Raw genomic sequence first — 19683 nt, forward strand, 5'->3', positions numbered from 1 at the left:
GAACGTGAGCGCAATATAATGATGCAAACAGGCTTCGATTTTTTTAAACGTGTGCAGATGCCCGCCTCGAGAGCTTGCAATGCCGTGAATGCTGTTATATCTTGAATTTTCATTAGAAATTTCTCCTTCTCGACTATTTTTCTTTGATGGCCATCTATTCGCCTTTGCTCGCTATTTCAATAGCGAGCTTTCATCGCCTCACCTTTGCAATTTAATATGCTATATCTATTTGAAAGCATAGTTTTGCAACAAGCGCAAGTAAAATTAAGAAAATGAAATAATCCTCGAAAAGTTTTGTCCATGCTCGCTTTTCAATTCGATAAGAGAACTGCAATGTAATAAAAATAGAAGCTAACTGTCCTAAATAGTTTCGCCTGGCAAGCGTACAGCAAAACTAAAGAACAACAAACAACACAGAATCAATGAATTGGCCCTGTTTTGAGGGTCGTTTCGCTAAGAGATGCGAACTCAAAAACAAAAACAAGCAAAACTTGTAGGGTTTGGGTTGTTCCATCATCATCCCGCAGCTGCAGCGAATTGGCTAGCGAAAGTTGTAAGTAGCTTCACTGTTGCAGAAGTGGCTGCAATTAAAATGGAAATTAAGGAATGAGAAAATTATATAGTTTCTTCTGCTGGCAGAAGTGTATCGTGCCTGAATGTGAATGTTTCTTTGAGTCCGAAGGTATCGTTGGAGATGTTTTATGAGATGCTGTAGAGTTTGTTTGCCCTGCTTTCGAGTTTGTGATGGCTAAGCCCAGACTTAACTGATAATATGTTTGACCGGATGAGCTTGAATATTGTTAGACGAAAATAAATGTTTAGCTTGAAATAGTTAAAAGTCAATTAGCCGCATATCATAACAAACAACTCAAAAACACACCGTAAAAATCGAAAGATACTATTTCGATGAAAATATATTCACAACGACCATACGTGGGTACATAGACGAGATAGCGGATAAATCAAGTTACGACATTGCAGATCATTAGGCTACAACATTAAGCAGGTGCGTTAGGGTGTGTTCCTGTAGTGTTTTATATCCCTTTTAGATCGATCCAAAAAGAGCTGGGAAAATCATATCACACAGCTGTGTAATCTCCTTTCCGAGGCACTTTTGACGAACCGCAGAGGTCCATCCATTAAAAATAACCAAACAGTAGAAGAGCAACAGTAGCCACAATAGTACCGTTTCTGTTATGCGTGTGTATGGAAACATGGGGATAAATTTCGTTCGAATTACCTTTTTCCCTCAATGCTCGAACGTCGAGAACGTAACGGAACAGGTAAGAACAGAACGGAAATGTGGCCATAAAACAAAGTTCTACGATCAAGGTGCGGTTTTTTTTTATTATTTCGATTTCCCCGCTTGCATTGGCCTCAAGGATGGCCTTGATTGAACGAATCTGTTTAGTCAGCTGCTGTTTATATGAGCACAAGGAAACGGAAGTGATGGAATAGCGCATAAATGTAGTCATCAAAATCCCTTCAGGAAAGGACAGTGCCCGGTAAGAAATAGTAAGCCATTTGCAGGTTTATGGGAGTATTTTATCTAAAAATCGATCCACAGCTTCAGTCGTGTGCTTATGTACCGAGAAATCGGGTCAAGAAGCTAAGAGGACCTTTGTTGTCCACATGGTGGAATAAATGGGGTTGTTTAGTATGTTTAGATAAATTTAGAAGTTGTTCGTTTCTTGATATTTGAATGGAACTAACAAATTAAATACCATATAGTTTCATGTTCGTGTTGTTCGAGCTAAAGAGCGTAATCAAGCGTAATGAAAATATAGCTCCAATCAGAAACAAGGATAATGTAAAACACGAAAACACACCAAAAAACACTTTAAAACCCTCATCTAAATGAAAAATATAAAATGTGAATGTAAGAATAAGTATCACACATATTTCACGCTTTTATTGTCGTTTATACCAAGCCCTGCTAGTAGGTAATAAAAGGTAAACCGCGAAATTGATAGACGATTAGTCGACCCGGGACGTACGATGCGTTGACAAAAATCAATTTCCTACCAACGAAAGATAACGCAGACACTCTTCGCAGAGTCCAAGATGCTCAACTTCGATGGAGCTGATAGACGACATCCAGTAAACATCTATTAAAGCTTATGATGCCACCAAAAGGTCCTGAAAGCTTGTGAATAAAGAAAGAAAACACATTTGCTTGATTTTTTTTTATCTCTGCATAGGATAGGTCCCTCGGTCTGTCTTCCCTGTGGGCAAGGCAGCCGTGGCGTATGATGTTGGTAGCCAACACCTTAACTTGTATGATTTTTTTTGCTGGTATTTTTTTACATCCTTCAGCTATAAGCGAACGGTCTATGAATATGAAAAAACGAGTGACGGGAAGATAATCAAGAAGGGCAATATTTTTCAGATGTTCCGCGTAACGCCACGACGATGGTCGATAAAAAGTTCCTGGAGGGAGATAGCGCTTTATTCATATGTAAATCGCATTGTGCGTACATTTTTAGTGGGCTGGCTTGTATGAAGTGGTGTTCTGTGTTGCTTGTTTCTATTTTGCCCAGCTGTCAATGAGTGGCCGTCGACTTACCTTTTCAAGTGTTCTCTAGCGAGGGACGAAATGAGGAACGATCTATCCAATTTATTTTCCTCATCGGATTCACACACAACTGCTAAAGTGCGTTTCTAAAATTACCTTTCAAAGTGATTGACACGAGCAGGCTCAAGGATATGCACGCTGAGAGGTGCACGCATACCAACAAGTGGACACGGGTCTTACTGATGGATCTGGTACATCAGCTGGTGTCGAGAAGAGCAGCAAAAAAAAGCTCACGAAGCAAGAGCTATTTTCAGTATTCACCATGGCCACGTCTGTTGGAATTGATTTCACGAAGGATACTTCACACTACCCACTCTAGGACAAAAAGACCCACAAGGAACCCAGCGTGCAGAACAGGAAAGCGTGCGGAGTACGTCCTCGTTAAGGAGTGCGAGATTAGCGAGTAAATTTTGCACGTGAATAGAGCTGGAGAGGTAATTGGAAGTTCAAAGAGACGGATCCAAATATACGTTTCCAAGACTTTCTCGGGTGAAATGAACAAAACATACATATACAACAACAACAACGACAAAAAAAAAACATTGTGAAATCTTGAGACCCGTGATCGGTCAAGATATCATCTTGAAGAATTCTCTTGCATTTGATCTTGCATTAATCGTATTGCGTTAAGGTTGTTTTTTTTTGTTTATTCCGTTGCCGTGTCCGTTCGTGTTTTCCCTGTGTCCTTGCAATAAAATTTGAAAGTTAAGGCAATTTTCTTTGATGAGGAAGAAAATTCGGGTGAAAAACTGTGGCAACAGTAAAAAAAAAAATCACGCCTATAAAGGCTAGACGTGATTTGCGTTTGCAAGTTCCAGAAAAGAAACGTGTTTGCAAATCAGAATGTCTTTTCATTTACCTATTGAAGGTTAGGAGCTGTTAGCTGTTTTCCATACGAAAATTGCATGAGAAGTATGCATGGTAGAAAATTGAATTACGCACTGGAAAGTGAAAAACAAAAATTTACTTTAGACTGCAGGACGAGTCCTAAATCAGATCTTAAATTTTATTGATTGTATCGATGAAAGTGAAAGAGATGAATAATTTTTTTAATACGTTCATGTACCAAAATAAAAAAAAAACTGAATACATACACTAATAGTCTACATACTTTACATACATGTAATACTTAATATTACACGGGCGGTCCCATGGTACAGTCATCAAATCGCACGACTCAATAACATGCCCGTCATGGGTTCCAGTCTCGACATGACCTCCTCCCATAGCCAGGTACTGAACAAGTCTCGAAAGCTTGTATAGGCCGGTCATGTTTGCGTAGGACGTTACGCTAAATATTAAAAAATACAATTAATAATAATACTTATTATAATCAACGTTATTTCGACTCAAATTTGTTCCCTTTCAATTGATCACTACATGATCTGTTAAAGTATGAGGAGATCAGTTAGCATGAAATAGTAAATTAAATTTAGGTTTATCGATTAAATTTGCTTTAAGTACATACTAAAATTTAAGTTTAATGATCGTTCAATAATCTTTCTTTGTAATAATGTATCTCGATAATCTCATTCATTGCTTGTTTTGAAGCTAATCCAACAAACCCCAATTTTTATTTCAAAGTACACGCTATCAACGCGTTAAAACAAGTCCGACAATATGGCAAGGCCGTGATGATTGACTAAATGAATAAATAAATACATAAACTCTATCGCTTATAACTGTTATAAATATTACAAGTAATGTATGACTAATAAAATGTTCTTATTGTATAAGGATTTTTATTAGATATATTTATAATTGTAAATGACTAAAATAATTGGAGTATTTTTGGTAGAGTATTAACAATAAATAGAGAAAGAGTTAGTTTTATATCATCTGAGTGTCATATGTATTGCACTACATTTAATTACACACCTACTACTGAAGGAGTATCGCTTACGGAGTTGGTCCTAACCTTTATTGCGGATGCCTGCTGGCCAGCTTGCCACAACAGCTTATTTATTCCAGTGAAATTGTAGTTGTACACCTTCCGCACGTACGAAATAAAAACTCATTATTTTATTTTCAAATATATCTTATTTCCGATTTTCAACAATGCTGCAATCGCATTGCCTGAGTCTCTACATTGAAAAATGTTGAGTCATTACGGTTTACCAATAGAACGCACTAACGCAATTAGGAACCTTGGTGTCATACTTCATTCAAAGCTGTCCTTTGATTAGCAAGCGGAGGAAGTAATTACTCATGTTAACAGATGCTAGTCCTGTTGTCTTGGTTAACGAAGGATCTCAAAGACCCAATTCTTTAAAAACCAAAACCAACATTTGTAACAGACACTTTTTAAATAAAATCAACAGATAATTAAGCTTTAAGTAATCCGAGACTATCCTGTATAAGGTAATACAAAGGGAACAAAGAAGAATGTTAGATATTAAGAATAGATTTAATTCAATTATTAAAAGAGGTGAATGAGGCCAATAGGCTCAAAGTCTCTCTAAAAACAAACAAAAAAAATCCCTGCTTTAGAAATTAAACTTGTAAGCGCCCACAGTTCAGATTCGTTCTAGTCCGCTGCTTGCATTGAACTGTAGTCGAACAGGATATGGCTCTATAGAACCCGTCAATTCTATGTTTTGGGTCAAGCATATCATCTTTTCGATTTTGGAACCTCGTTACAATAAAATAACACCTTCAAATCGAGTTCTTAGGATGGTCCATTACAATTACAATTACAACACATTAACGAAATAACTGAAAGATTTCACATAATTCCTCCATTTTTTTTAAGTTCAACATTGTAATAGGTTGATTTCGCTTTATTATATTATACATGTCATTCAAGTAAAAACTTACGTATATATCAATGAAAATGTTCTAGGTACTGTTATGTTACCAGAAAAAGCTGGCGGATTCAGCAGGAAGATCGTGCAACAAATCGCTTTCATCCCCTCAAACTGACCTCTATACAAATTAAATCTAGGACTCCTTACACACCACTCGATAGTGTTATCGATAGTGATAGAATGAAAACTCTTTTATCTCTTCCCATTGCTACGCATTGCCATGACGCACCATCGTGTAATAGTTTCTGCTTCCTTTAAAATCTGACAAACATATGCAGCGTAATACGGCAAACAATTCCCAATCAACACGTAACGACCATCACATGCATCAATTGCAATCGGATAAAAAGGTTACGGTAGCCTACAATCTATAGATCTTTCATCGAATGGTGCCATATCCTATTTGCTTTCGATGCACATGTATAATTGGGTTGGGTAAGCAGAATTTGCATAAATCCTCATCGTCTTCATCTTTGCCATTCCAGAAAAGTTAAAATCAATTAAGCAGATTTGAGCATCGATGAAACCAAACCATATCCAATGGATAGCGATAGGAGTAAATGCAAGGGAGAGCCATAATTGGAGGAATGCATTTTGAATGCGTAATCAATTTCATAAATCGTTGTTAAATGTCCTTAAGGCGATTTTGATGAATGAGGACCTCTTGATTACTCGACGAGAAATGCAAAATGTAAATATCAATATAATTGACATTATAAAAACGGTATTGTGATATTACATTTTCATCCACATCCATTGGCGTTTGTTAAATGTTTGTATGTGTATGTAGGTGAAAATGCACTTTGTGTGTATATAAAGGATCCACATAAAATAAAACTTAATTGTTCAAAGGAATGATTGAAATTTTATCTCCGACTTTTTTTGTTCTATACAAACTATCGGCCTTTTGACTGACATTCGCCTCTTTGTTTAAATTCTTATTTACTAACTGTGGCTTTAATAATAATGTTATAAAGATATAAATTTCTTTTAATATTTTTATAAATTTTAATCGCTTTAAGGAAATTTAGTAGGTCATTTTCATGTTCTTCCTTGGTTGCTAAAACTTCAACGATATTGTTTCCTAAATTGAAAATTTCCCTTTCTTTATCGTATTCTGTACATTCTATTAGTACGTGTCTTATTGTTAGCCCAATTCCACAATAGCGGCATTTTTCAGGATCACTTTAACTGTGTTAGACTGTGTGTCCTATCCGAATGCTAGTCAGAATTTGCTTGCTCGTGGTGATTTTTGTTTTTAAATTTGTATGGTGTTACTGTCCTGTTCACTAATCTAAGTTTGATTTCTTTTAAACTAAACAATTCATTTTGCCAGATCTGATAGAGTTTTCTCTGCCCAATTTACCATGGCCTTTCTCAGTGTTTATCTACAAATATATATTAACTATATGTGTTGCGAAACGATTAAAAGAAGGTGAAAAGTGTAGATATTTTGATGTTGAAAAAAATCACAAATTTAGTTATTATTCCTCCTTCTTAATCTGTGGCACAAATAAGAGGCCAAAGGCGTTTCCTTCGGCTATATTTATACCGCTTCGTTTTCTCCTGCCATTGCCCTTTCCGTTAGCAATGGAGGGCCCTGTAGCCCTATGTTGACCTTTGCCGCGGAACCCTTTGCCTTTGCCAACCGTTGACCTTTGCGCGGACCTTTGCCAACGTAAACAAACGACGTTGTCACAACAATATGTGTAATTCGCTAATCATTAGTAAATTTACGTAAATTGAAAATATATCTACAGGAAGAGTTTATAAGAGATAAGTATGTGCATAATTTACGATAAAATAACAAATAAACTACTACTCAAAAAACTTTTCAATCTTCTGATTGCGTTCTTGTACCTTGTACACAATGAAGAATTGAAGAGTGCAATGCATCTTGCCCCAATTGGCACTACCAGAAATAGAACTATCGTAATATGCCATATACGCTTCAGCTATCAACGTCAACACACCGGGCTATCGTTTTTCCCCAATTGACATGATGAAGCCAATCGTCTGAGCACTTTAAACTGGGGGCATTTTACCCTAAAACATACAATTCCACGCGTCGCGTTCAGAACTATGGTATTTCAATATAGAGGCTGCTCACATTGTGTCGTAACGTAAAATATCAGATGCGAGATAAAAAACAGTTATAAAAAAAGTAAATGGAAACGATAGAATAACATGTCAAACTACCGGCACTGTCCGTATGCCTTCTGTTTTTGAACAGGGAGGGAAAAATCTTTCCCTCCAGCACCAAATTGAAACAAAACACTGCCCACGCTATGTGAGTCTACGGGGCACAAGGATTCAATTTCAAACATTGAGCGCAGTGCCGTGATAAAATTGAAGCGACGAAAACGTTGTATTTTTTGGTAACTGGTGGAATTATACACATGTCATGATCGGCCAATACATTTACGTTTATGTTGAATAGTTTACTTGAGTAGGAATAAAAATGAGATTTATGAGCTCATGTACCGCATTGATACAGTATATAGAAATTATTTAAATGGATTGACAATGAACGTCATGAATGAAAAAGCTTAAAATTGATAATCATACACGTATGAACAAGTTCAATAATGTTGAATTTAACTACATAAATTTTCAACGATCGTTTACGTCGTCACATCAATCACTTGTTTAACTTCTTAATGCGTTTGTGTAGGTTAATAATTCTTTTCATATCACACAATTAGCATCAGGCAACCGATTAAATAAACTGCTGTCCCTCGTATGGGAATCTAATAATTAGCTTTACTTAAAAGCTAAATGTGTCCATAATCCAACTGCACTACGCTGAAGTATTGGCTAGCAGTAAGAGTCGATGAAAATAGTTAAATCGCCACAGTTCATCTGCTCCTAGCTCACTGATGTACAGTAACAGCACAAAAATCGGCAGTTGACAACTCTCGTAACGATAGCTAACATTTCTTGGTTGTAGTTTCAACAAGCGATGGCTTAATTCGAACAAATTTAGCCAATTTGCGAGTGCGGCTGGTTGTAGGCATCCGAAACACTTCCGAATCTCGACCTCACAACACTCATTGTAATGGCGTATGCTCTCGTTTGGAATGCGATCTAACTTTGGCTTCAGTTGTCTGCTCCGTGCACCAAAATAGTTTACAAAATGACTGCGATTCAGATTCCACTAGTACAACAACTCGAAACGAACATGAGTTTGAGAAAAGGAAAAATAAAATCATTTCAGAGCTGAAGCTTAGTACATTCGACTGGTGCTTCCGGTTTAATCCAACGTGAAAGGGTACGCGTAGAATATACAAAAATAGAAAAAAATCAACCAACCGTGTACTTCACTTCTCCATTTGGTGTTGATTGCATTCTAGCTGGCTTAAGGCATGTATGCTTGTGAGTTTCACGAATGCGGTTAGGAGCAACCACAGAAGCAGCTGAACGAGTGGATAAGAACTTTAATTGAACAGTAAATGTTTCGCAGCAAATGAACGGAATGTTGTGATTTTAATGTTATCCGCCAATCCTTTTTGTCCGAGCAATAGGAGATCGACTGTAGAGCTAATGCAAGAAAAAGTTTTAAAGTAGATACTGCAGTATGTCATTGACTAATTTAGATTATCGATTAAAATAAATTAGTAAATTATTCATCGAAAAGAATTTTTTAAACACATGTGAAGAGAAGTATCTAGAGAAAGGAAGAGAAAAAGAGAGAGAGAGAGAGAGAGAGAGAGAGAGAGAGAGAGAGAGAACGAAAGAAAAAGAGAGATAGTAAATAGATACAAATTCATAAACTTACTTTTTGTGTTTAGTGAAATATGTTGTGTTCGAGCTCACTCTTGGTAAGTATAAGACTCGCAAACCCATAGACACGACTGATCATCCTTCTATAGGTATATCAGTCAGTCACAGAAAGCCAAGTCTTGCCTTAGTGACACTTTATGTTTACATTTTTGTGGCTATCATATGTGAATGATAGCCATGGTCCCCAGGTCAGTGTAATTGAATATATTCAAATTAAAAAGTGATGAAAATAGTGTATTTCAATATATAACAGTGTTATTTTTTTTATTCAGGAGGAACGGCTTTGCCGAATTGCAAAACAGTATAATGTTGTACATGGATTTATTTTCTATAAGATTGATGAAATGGAAACACCGATCATGTAACAAAGTAGGTTGATATTTAGTAACTATTTTAAGTAATAGTTGCTATATATTAGAAAGTTTAAAAACTCATGAAATAGCTATACAATTTGTGGCAACAATATCATCATGAAAAGAAAAATGTTATTTTCGAATGATATGCACAATTGTTGACTATGTTTGGTTATGAATGAATTATTTAATAAAAAGAAGGCAAATTATTTAATGCAACAAATATATTCTTAAAAAAGTCATTATACATTTGTCTTGTCGTTAAATGTCGTGATAATGCTACTTACATATTAGACGAAATTAAGACTAAAAATCAGATGATAACTTAAAATGACATCCATGGCCTCCATAACTGGTTATCATGTATGATATCCATGGCACTCAAAATGCTAAAGCTTTATCTTACTTTTCATAAGTGGAATGTTTACATACACATATATTTGCTATATGTGTGAACTATGTGAAATTAATTGAAAACGCTTCCGTTACTTGTTGTTTCGGTACCCATTACGACCGTTATAAACTATATATCCTCTATTTTTGTTAACGATCTTTTCAACATTTTTTTTATTCTACCGTATGAAAATCCTCAACTACCTGTGTTGGCAAGTTTTGAACAAATATTCAAAGTTTGAGCGTTTTGTTAATAGGAAAAGGATAATTTTTGTACCGAAATACTTGGCAGAAGAATTTCCCATCAAAGCCAAGATGAGCAAAATGACAATGTTAGTTCGAGCAGTTTCAACGTTTGAACCAAAGATGTGGAGCGCAATGGGAAAGCTTCAATCAAAACCCATCGATATCCCCCAGTTCGTAGCAGCAGAATGTCACCGCTGACAAGACTGACTTTGAATGAGCGAGGAATCTCGCAAAGAAATACCCTTCCTACAGAAGCACACAGTCCAATGGCTTCTTGCCGGTGGCATACTGTGCAATTATGGAGGCACGTTTTTGTCGGCAACTTTCAAATTCCGTCCCATAACGGACGGTGAGGAGGCTGATTGCAGCAGAATCGTTTAAGCTTTGCTTCACTTTGGAATGCCATCTTCTAACTAGGCCGCCCTGAAATGACTTAGTTTTAGGGCCGTCAGCTGCCAAACGGAGCATGTTTCTGACCGGCAGAAAAAAACTTTGAAATTACTACGCAACGCTCCAGCAGGTTTCGAAGCGGCTGAAAGGTGTTTCTATGGAAATGATCGTCACGACAAGCGTAGACCTTTTTTCGTGTGACGCACGATGGCTAGAATGAATAAAAACAAGTGCAGCATCGGTCCGAGAAGTTGCTTACATTCTTCGGCACGAAGTCAACCAGGAATGTGTCGTTATTGACACGTTTTCAGATTGGAAATTCCATTCGCACGTTTTAAAACGGATGGCAGGGACAGTTCTGCATGTTTGGCCTGCACAGCTCGACCGGTAAATTGAGCGGGTGAAAAATAGCATCAAAAGTGGAGCTTGGGTTGAGATTCAGCGAAACGATTGCTACTTTTGTGCCCGCGTAGCGGCTACCACGGGACAAAAGCTGATATGACGCCTTCATATTGAGACAATTTTTAAACATTCACAGTAAAAGTTTTAAATCCCATCTTAAGCAAGAGAAAATGAAACCAAAGCCCCTATGACACCAAACTGGTTGAATATATTCAGGTCGAATATTTTGAGGATACATTTTAAAAGCATTGTAGCAATAATAAAATGTCATAAAGAAAGAACAATTCAAGAGTACTGAAAGTAGACAGACCAAAATAATAAGCAATGTTTCATATATTTCGTTTTAATATGCAAAAGTTTTAACTTCTAGCAATTTTACGACGTTTAGTGACTGAGTTATAGAAGTCATTGGCGCTATGCTATGTTTCTATCCCAATACGTATCGAGGAAAAACGTCGTATCCAATGGTCAGCTATTTCTTTTCATATTTAAATTTGGGAAAAAACGGTGAGACCATCAAACTTGATGATGACAATGTAAGAATGTTACAACACTCAATATGAATTAAAAAGGCACAGATGATACATCGATTACTTTCAGGCTACAACTCACCACGTTCTCAAAACATATAAGACGTTATTGTTATGCCATCCTAAACATCCTTTTAATGTTTTCGAACTAACATCGTTTCCACAACCTGTTATCCATAAACTATTTTTTTGCCCTCTCTGCAACTCCTTGTCGTGTGATCCCGAGACACTCAAAGACTTCCCACGATTTTATTTAATTGTCCCTACAGACCTTATCGCTAAAAGGCTCCATAAAATTGCCATCAGTAACGGTGCGCGTCTAATTAGTGACGCATTGTCGCGGTTGTTCCGCGTGTTTCGTGATCCCAAGCACAGCACTCCACGTCCTACTTCCGTGAGGCAACGCACAAGAAAAAAGGAAATGACAGCGTTTTGTAGAGAGGCATTTCTTTTCTTTTACTCCTGCGCACCAGCTGGTACTTGCTTCGTGTGAGTTGTAATAAAACTTCTTAGATGTTTTTTTCGTCGTGTAATTTATACCTCCCACAGCAGATTTCGTTAAGTTGTCCTTTGGGCTAAAACAGAGACCAAGAACAATCAAACACATACACACAGCTATTTCGTAGGACAAAGGATAACAGAAAGCTCAAATGCATGAGGAGATTTTACAGAGGCTTCATTAAAAATACCTTTAACCACGGAATATCCTATGGTGTTAATTAGCGGTTATAACTTTCGGGTGACAGGTCGTAAAACAGGCGCAAGAGGTGTTACAACCAAAACAATTACGTTTGGTATGATTGCTTTAATGAAAAGACGTACAAAAATAACTTCGTTTTATGTTGAATTGAGCTTGAAAGTGTTTAAAGGTGCGTAAATAATGTATGGGTTTTATTTTTGTGAAACTATCCTGCTATAGGGGGTAATCCAAAAGACATTGAAAGCCAACCCCTGAGGTGGGTACAGGCATGCCTTGACCGACAACGGTTATTGAGCCAAAAGAAGAATAAGAGATGAAATATGTTAAACCGAGGATTTATTGAATGAAGTATTAACTGTTAATTGCCGTGATCTACCAGACACATACGAAATAAATCTTACACTTATTTAAGCAAAAACGTTACTCAATTAAAAAAAACAGATGAACAATTCAATCTCAAGAACTCTATAAATATTAGAAATACGGCCTTTTTAGACCGTTCCTCATGAAAAAAAACTTTATAAATGATATAATAAGCAAATAAATACTCACTCCCATGCAGTTTGTTATCTACATCCTACGCTTCAAAATAGCCATAAATGGATAACTGTGCCCATTCCACGGGGAAGAGGAATACATCTTTACACCCCGCGAGGGAAAACATGATTTATGCTTCCCTACCAGAACACCATTCCAAGCATTTCACACCTTTGAGGTAATGGGAGGTCGGAAAACAGTGAGTGCAGTGAGTTTGGAGCATCACATTTGCATTATAGTACCATTATGGTGCAGCTCAATGTAATAGTCGCACCATTTCCCACGGTGGTTACAAAGCGCAAATGCAAATGAAAACGAAGACGAAACGCTCCCGTTAACGCTGAATGAGATAGTGGCTGTAAGTATGTTCTTGAAGTGGTTCCAGTAGCACTCTCTTGCACTCCCTCCCCTCAGCCTCATTGCCTAGTTTCAAATGCAAATACTCAAACAACCCGTTTCCGGATTAGGCGATGCTCTACGTTCTTGCGCTCAATGTTGTCCCCTCGTTAACCCACGCAGAAGCAATGTGACAATAAATCTACTCTGCTAACCGACATCGATCGATGGCTAGATGAGTTAGATACCACCACCTCGTAATCAAATAACCAACACCACAGGCCAGATCAATCGTGTTGTGTAAATGGTGATAATATTATGGAAATAGAAGCTCTTCCCCCCGATCTAGCGAATATGATTAATGTCACAGTATGCACAGTTTAGCCGACATTTGCATCTTCAAAATGCCAGGGGGAGAGCAGTTTGCACGCGCGTAATATACAATTTCTGAGTTCTTGAAGACATGGTCCGTGATAGCACTACTGGCACTTGTTAACCTGTTGATAAAACATCGATTATTAGCTATGTGACACCAGCAATCATTTACGTACACATCACGAAGAATTGCATTGATTCATTGTTGACGACTTCTAGCAGCACCCAGAGGAAATGTGAAGAATTTGGCGTAAATTATTATTGCTTCCACAGTGCAAAAAATAAACACAAAAAATGTAATAAAGCCGAAATTGAACGTCAAAGGTTCCACGATGTTAAAACAGAAAAGACCTTCCTTTCCAAGAACGACATGGCCAAGTGACCAAATGTACCCAGGAGAGAAACTTTTAGAATGCCAACGAGAATATCGTTTCTCGTGTCTCTTTCACTCAATCCTAGGCAGAGTGGAATGAGCCATCGCTTGGGATGGAATGGTTTATTTCGAACGCAAAAAATTGCATCCCTAGCGGTGAGCCTTTGTGTCTAGTCGAGGAATAATTTAAAAATTATCAGATTTTCGTCGGGTGTATTTCGAAATTATGCAAATGCAAGCTTGCGTGCCCAAAGCTCGTGCCGGATCGGCAAAGGTAACTGGTTGGCCTGGTTGGTTGAAAAGTGCACCAAAGAAGACTGGAAAGATGGAAAAGATTGTAAGAAATGAAGCTCAGCAAGTAAGATGCTACTGAGTGGGTGAATACATACTGAATGTAAGGAACAAAAAAAAAATAAAAAAAGATCATGAAGTTTTAGAAGAAAAGTGTGATTAAAGCATGTTGCTAGATTTTGCCATTTTTTACACGCGTTCAATTTAACACCACGCTCCTTTCCATTGTTCTACGCAAAAAAAATGCATTTTTTAAGCGAACAGAATGAAATGAGGTTAATCTTCTTTTTTGCTTTGCTTTCTTATTTTGAGTGCAAGTACAGGTAGATATTTCCTATGCGAAGACTTACGAGCTAATACAAACCGGATCATGTGTTATTAAAGTATGTGTCTACAAACATGAGGTTCATGAGGTGCACAGAAAGTTGATTTAAACTTTGCCAGATATTTATCCTTCATTCTTGAGGACGATACATTAACTTAGAGAAAACACAATTTATAACCTGGTTAACCTCTTTAACCAATTTAACCTTAGATCAACCAATAGTTTATCGATCTTTTCTTACCATGCAGGTTCTGGCATCCAGTTTTTCGGTTTTCAGCACGTTTGGCCGCCTTCCATTGAAGATTTCTTGGAATAACTTGTACAATAGTGTTTTTGTGAGTGGTACCGGAGAAAGTAACAACCGACATTGCGATCGTTGCTGACATTCATACTGCACTCCATTCACGAGGAACCCCATTTTGCTTGCCAATGCAAAACAGACTTCCACTTCTCGGGCTGAAAAATGTCTTACAATTTTACGTTTCAACCTACTCCCTCGTGTTCCACCGACATTCTTTCCACTGTACACGAGCTCATCCAGCAAGACAGCATTTCTTTCCGTGTCTCCAATACTATCAACGTTTGATAGAAATATGCTTTGAAGTAAAGTTCAAACGGGACGAAAACTTGCTGGAAACCGACATTCGACTGCTGCACTCAATCGTTCTTTCTTTCTCTCTCTCTCTGTCTCTGTCTCTCTCTCTCTCTCTCTCTCTCTCCTGTCCCTCTCTCTTTATGCACTCTCTTCCTGTGGAATGATGCTTCAGTTGTTGCCTACTTTGACTTTAGATTTCTTCGAATCGTTGGATTCCTATTTCTTCCTTGCCAAAGTCAAGTGGAGTCGTTGCTGTGAGTTGGACAATGGCGTGCTGCATTGCTATCATCATTGATGCCATTTCGGCGTTCAATTGAGCACACTTCAGCCGATTGATGCAAGTGGCTACCAATGATGGGTACGTCAAAACGAACGATTGGGTTAGCATTACATGGAAATGGCATCTGAGAGCACAAGATGTGAAGAGGCAAATGATTGTATCGATAAGTAGGCAATTGTTGAAGCTAGTTTCAAACTTCTGTCTTCGTGGGTTGGGAAGAAGAATATGCAATAAAAAGCTCAGCATCGAATAAAGGTGCAGCGTTCAGTGGCATCTTGCAGCACGTGTCGTGTCGCTTAGTCTAAGAATTGTTCGCATTCCCAACATCAATCCAATCTCAAGCATCACCTTTAAACGAATACCTTTTCTCTGGGAAATTTTACAGGATTGTTCTGCAACAAAATGGTGTCTGGTGTAAAAATAGCATTACATTATTTAATCTAATGCTCCCATCGCTATCGTTCGCATTAAGCATTAGACGCCTCATTGCGCTCGGAGCGTCACCTGGTCTAATTTTCATGCATCAATGCACCGACAATCTTTCGAGTCTTTGCGTTTCCTTTCTATACCTGTTTCTGTCTATTTCATCCTTTTGCACATCGTATGGCATTCCATGGAACAGCCCAGTGTACATTTTTCGCACCATTTTGATGGTGAATAATTGGATGGCATTAAGCTTTAATGTAAAGCACGTGGCTGGTGAAATCGCACCAACCGGAACCAACCGATGTAATTTGAGAAGTCAATTCGTTTGCACAGGGCTTTGTGATTGTGTTGTAGAAGATTTAATCAAAGAAATTGGTGTTTTTTATGCGTACATCGAGTACGTGTTTGTAACGCTCCTTGAACGTTGGATAAATACTCATGTAAACGAACAGTTTTGGGTTTGGGATGAAATTTTGTAGGATCAACAAGGTTTTTAAAATCTATTATATAATGTATACTATACACATATAATGTTGGGTCCTATGGTACAGTCGTCAACTCGTACGACTTTACAACATGCTCGTCATGGGTACAAGCCCCAAATAGACCGTACCCCCATACGTAGGAGTGACTATCCTGTTATGGTAACCAATATGTCACTGAAAGCCAAGCCCACTAGTGGATGGTACAGCCAGGCCTTAACCGACAGTGGTTGTTGTGCCAATAGAAAAAGAAGAAGGAGATAATGAAAAATGTTACACAGAAAATGTGTAAAATTAAATATTAAGTTTAATGACAACTATTCATGTAGTTGCTGGAAATTGAGCTTAAAATGAGTTCAAAAGATGAAGTGTATTAGTCAACATGTAAGCATAGACCACCTTCTCTTACCATGTTCACCTGTCCCTTTTTTGGCAATCCGTAATGTTATCAATGTCTCTTATCAAACAGCTGGCGCTGGCAGCCGTTTTCTCCCAGCATCTTCATTGTCGACTGAAGATTTATCGCATCGCTTTAGCGCTGCCGTTTCCCAAAAATACATGTCGAGGGCTTGTTTTCGACCGCACTTAACGGCTCCACAGCGATGAACGACTTGAGATAAGAGCACAAAAATAAAGCTACAGGTAAAGATGAAGATGTATTTGTTTTGAATAACAACAGAGCACGACAAAGCAACAATCGTAAATCTTGATAAGTGTAATCGCTGAAAAGCAGACCCTTTTAAATTTTAGCTGGAAGTCGGATGGAGACGGATTTTGTCTCCAGGTAACCTTCGAGCGAGTCTTTGCCCAGCTCACGCCCAATGCCGGACTGCTTGTAACCGCCGAACGGAGCCTGGTTTACTACGGCCAGGTAAGTGTTGACCCAAACGGACCCAGCTTCCACCGCATGGCTGAATGTGAGAGCCTTGTTGATGTCATTCGTGACAATACCAGCGGCCAATCCAAACGAGGTATTGTTGGCGCGTTCGATCGCCTCATCCAGTGTGCGATATTTGATAATGCTCTGCACCGGGCCGAATATTTCTTCCTTCGCGATTGTCATGTCGTCCGTGACGTTGGCAAAAATCGTAGGCTCAATGAAGTAGCCCTCGTTGCCGACCGTCTTGCCTCCAGTGACCAGTTTCGCACCCTCCTTCTGACCGACCTCGATGTAGCCGAGGATCTTCTTGTACTGCGTATCATCGATCTGTGGCCCGTGAACAGTTCCTTCCGTGAACGGGTTGCCAACTTTGCGCGCCTTTGCCAGTTCGCTCGCTTTCTGGACGAACTGATCGTAGATGCTCTCGTGTACAAAGGTACGCGTAGCCGCAATACAACACTGTCCCTGGTTCTCGAACACTGCCATGTAGGCAATCATAGCCGCCTGGTCAACTGTGGATATGAAAAAGGTAGCGAATGCAATGGAAATTTTTATGACTGATCAAACACGTGAACCACCACGCTTACCATTAGCATCTTCGCAGATGACGAGCGGACTCTTGCCACCCAGCTCCAGAGAAACCTTCTTCAGATTGCTAGTGGCTGCTGCTGCCATAATTATCTTTCCTACTTCAACCGAACCAGTGAAGGCAACCTTACGAATCTCCGGATGAGAGCTGATGGCTCCACCAGCCGTCGGACCGTAGCCAGGCACAACATTGATAACACCATCCGGGAAGCCAGCTTCCTTCGATAACGCCGCCATGTACAGAGCGGTCAGCGGCGTTTGTTCGGCCGGCTTCATGACAATCGTGCAGCCAGCGGCCAGAGCCGGTCCCCATTTCCATGCCAACATAGCTAGCGGATAGTTCCAGGGAATAATCTGTCCCACCACACCGACGGGTTCTTTGCGCGTGTACGTGAAATGAGGTCCATCCGATGGGATCGTATCACCCCCGACCTTGTCAGCCAGCCCGGCATAGTATCGGAACGTTTTGATCGAACCCTGCACATCGTACATGGCATTTGGGAATGGTTTTCCATTGTCCAGCGATTCAAGCGAAGCGAGCACATTAGCGTCACGTTCCATCAGGGTAGACAGCTTCCAGAGCAGAGCACCCCTGGCAGAGGCATCCATCTGGCGCCAAGTGGACGTGCGTACAAAGGCAGTCTTGGCTGCTTTCACTGCCAATTCAACATCGGCCTTATCACCTTCGGCAATGTCGGCCAGTTTCTTGCCAGTGGATGGATTCACCGTGGGAAAGGTCTTTCCACTTACTGCATCCACAAACTGGTTGTTGATGAAGATCTGTGTACCGGAGAAACCATACCATTAGCGCCGTCCATTTGTTGATCATAAAATACAATTTACTACAAGAGATTAAACTAACCTTGGTGTACTTAATTTCCTGATTCGGGTTCGCCATTGTATACAAGGTATATAAATAGTTTTCACAACACCAAAGAAACAAACAAATCACACTTTGTGCCGAACAAAAACGCTCAAGGTCAACCTGGAGTTAAAACCGCGGTATCAACCAGCACGACCGATGTCTGCGCAAAGAAGATGATGGAAACCGCCGTCCGCGAGGTGTGGCTCTCAATTTTTATACACAACTCGTTCAAACAGCGCGGCTTTAGTGTGCGTGCAATCCAACCGCGACCGAGAGATACGAAGGGCCTAACGCAACCAGCAATACACAATCACCAACCTAGCAGAGCGAATGAAGCCGGCCGGTAAAAGTGGAATGTGTCCCGCCTAGGGGATGAAGCTGGTGTGTGAGCCGCTGTTTGTATTAGTACGATCGCTAATCAGCATTCCGTACAGTGCATTACTTGCGTTTTTGTACACAATATTCCAGATGGTTCGTATCGAATGATGGGAGAGATGAATGTGTCAGATGCTTGGTTTAAAAAAATCATTGCAGTTAAAAATCCATCCTAGATGTGTGAGTTACAGAATTTTAAACAAAGTGATCGTTAATCGTACTACATGAGCTATAAAATGTTTTAATTGTTCAACGAACATAAACTATCCTGCAAGAGCTGTAAGAGCGAGTGACATCATTTGTAAAACTGGTTTCAATTACATTGCCTTTTTCAAATCTAATCTTTGTCACTTAGTCTACCACCTCTGGCGTATAGAATCAACATACGTTGAGATATAGTTACTGGGGAACAAATGGGGTGCACAAATACAGATCCAGGGGTTTATCACATAATTGTGCAGGGCATTAACAAAAATGATAATGCGATAGAGATGCATTATTATTTGTTGAGTTTGTGTGTTGGTGATACCTTTGCAGTTGCCATCATTTGTTTTGGCACTTATCTGTGGTGAAATTCACTGTTTTGAATAAACAACTATAGGCTAGATATAAGAAGTTGGCTTGATAATAGTTATTCTACGGTACTTCTGTGTGTGTTTGTCGTAGAAAGATGTACCGGTATACGTGTGTAATATAAACAATATTTAATATGTATTTTTTTGCAATAAAATTCTAATTTATTTATTTTTTGTTCTAGTTTCTAGTTCTAGTAAAAT

General features: G+C 38.9%; 1 protein-coding gene across 1 annotated transcript; it reads right to left on the minus strand.

Moving 5' to 3' along the window:
• Positions 1–16836: 16836 nt before the first annotated feature.
• LOC120902300 (retinal dehydrogenase 2-like) lies at positions 16837–18830 on the minus strand. The gene is made up of 3 exons (XM_040310956.1): positions 18530–18830; positions 17667–18447; positions 16837–17591 (listed from the first exon to the last, which is right to left on the minus strand). Exons 1-3 carry the CDS (start codon positions 18563–18565, stop codon positions 16939–16941), a joined length of 1470 nt encoding a protein of 489 aa, XP_040166890.1. The 5' UTR covers positions 18566–18830; the 3' UTR covers positions 16837–16938.
• Positions 18831–19683: the final 853 nt, after the last annotated feature.

The sequence above is a fragment of the Anopheles arabiensis genome, chromosome 3 (genome assembly GCF_016920715.1).
Source record: "Anopheles arabiensis isolate DONGOLA chromosome 3, AaraD3, whole genome shotgun sequence".
Classification (NCBI taxonomy): domain Eukaryota; kingdom Metazoa; phylum Arthropoda; class Insecta; order Diptera; family Culicidae; genus Anopheles; species Anopheles arabiensis.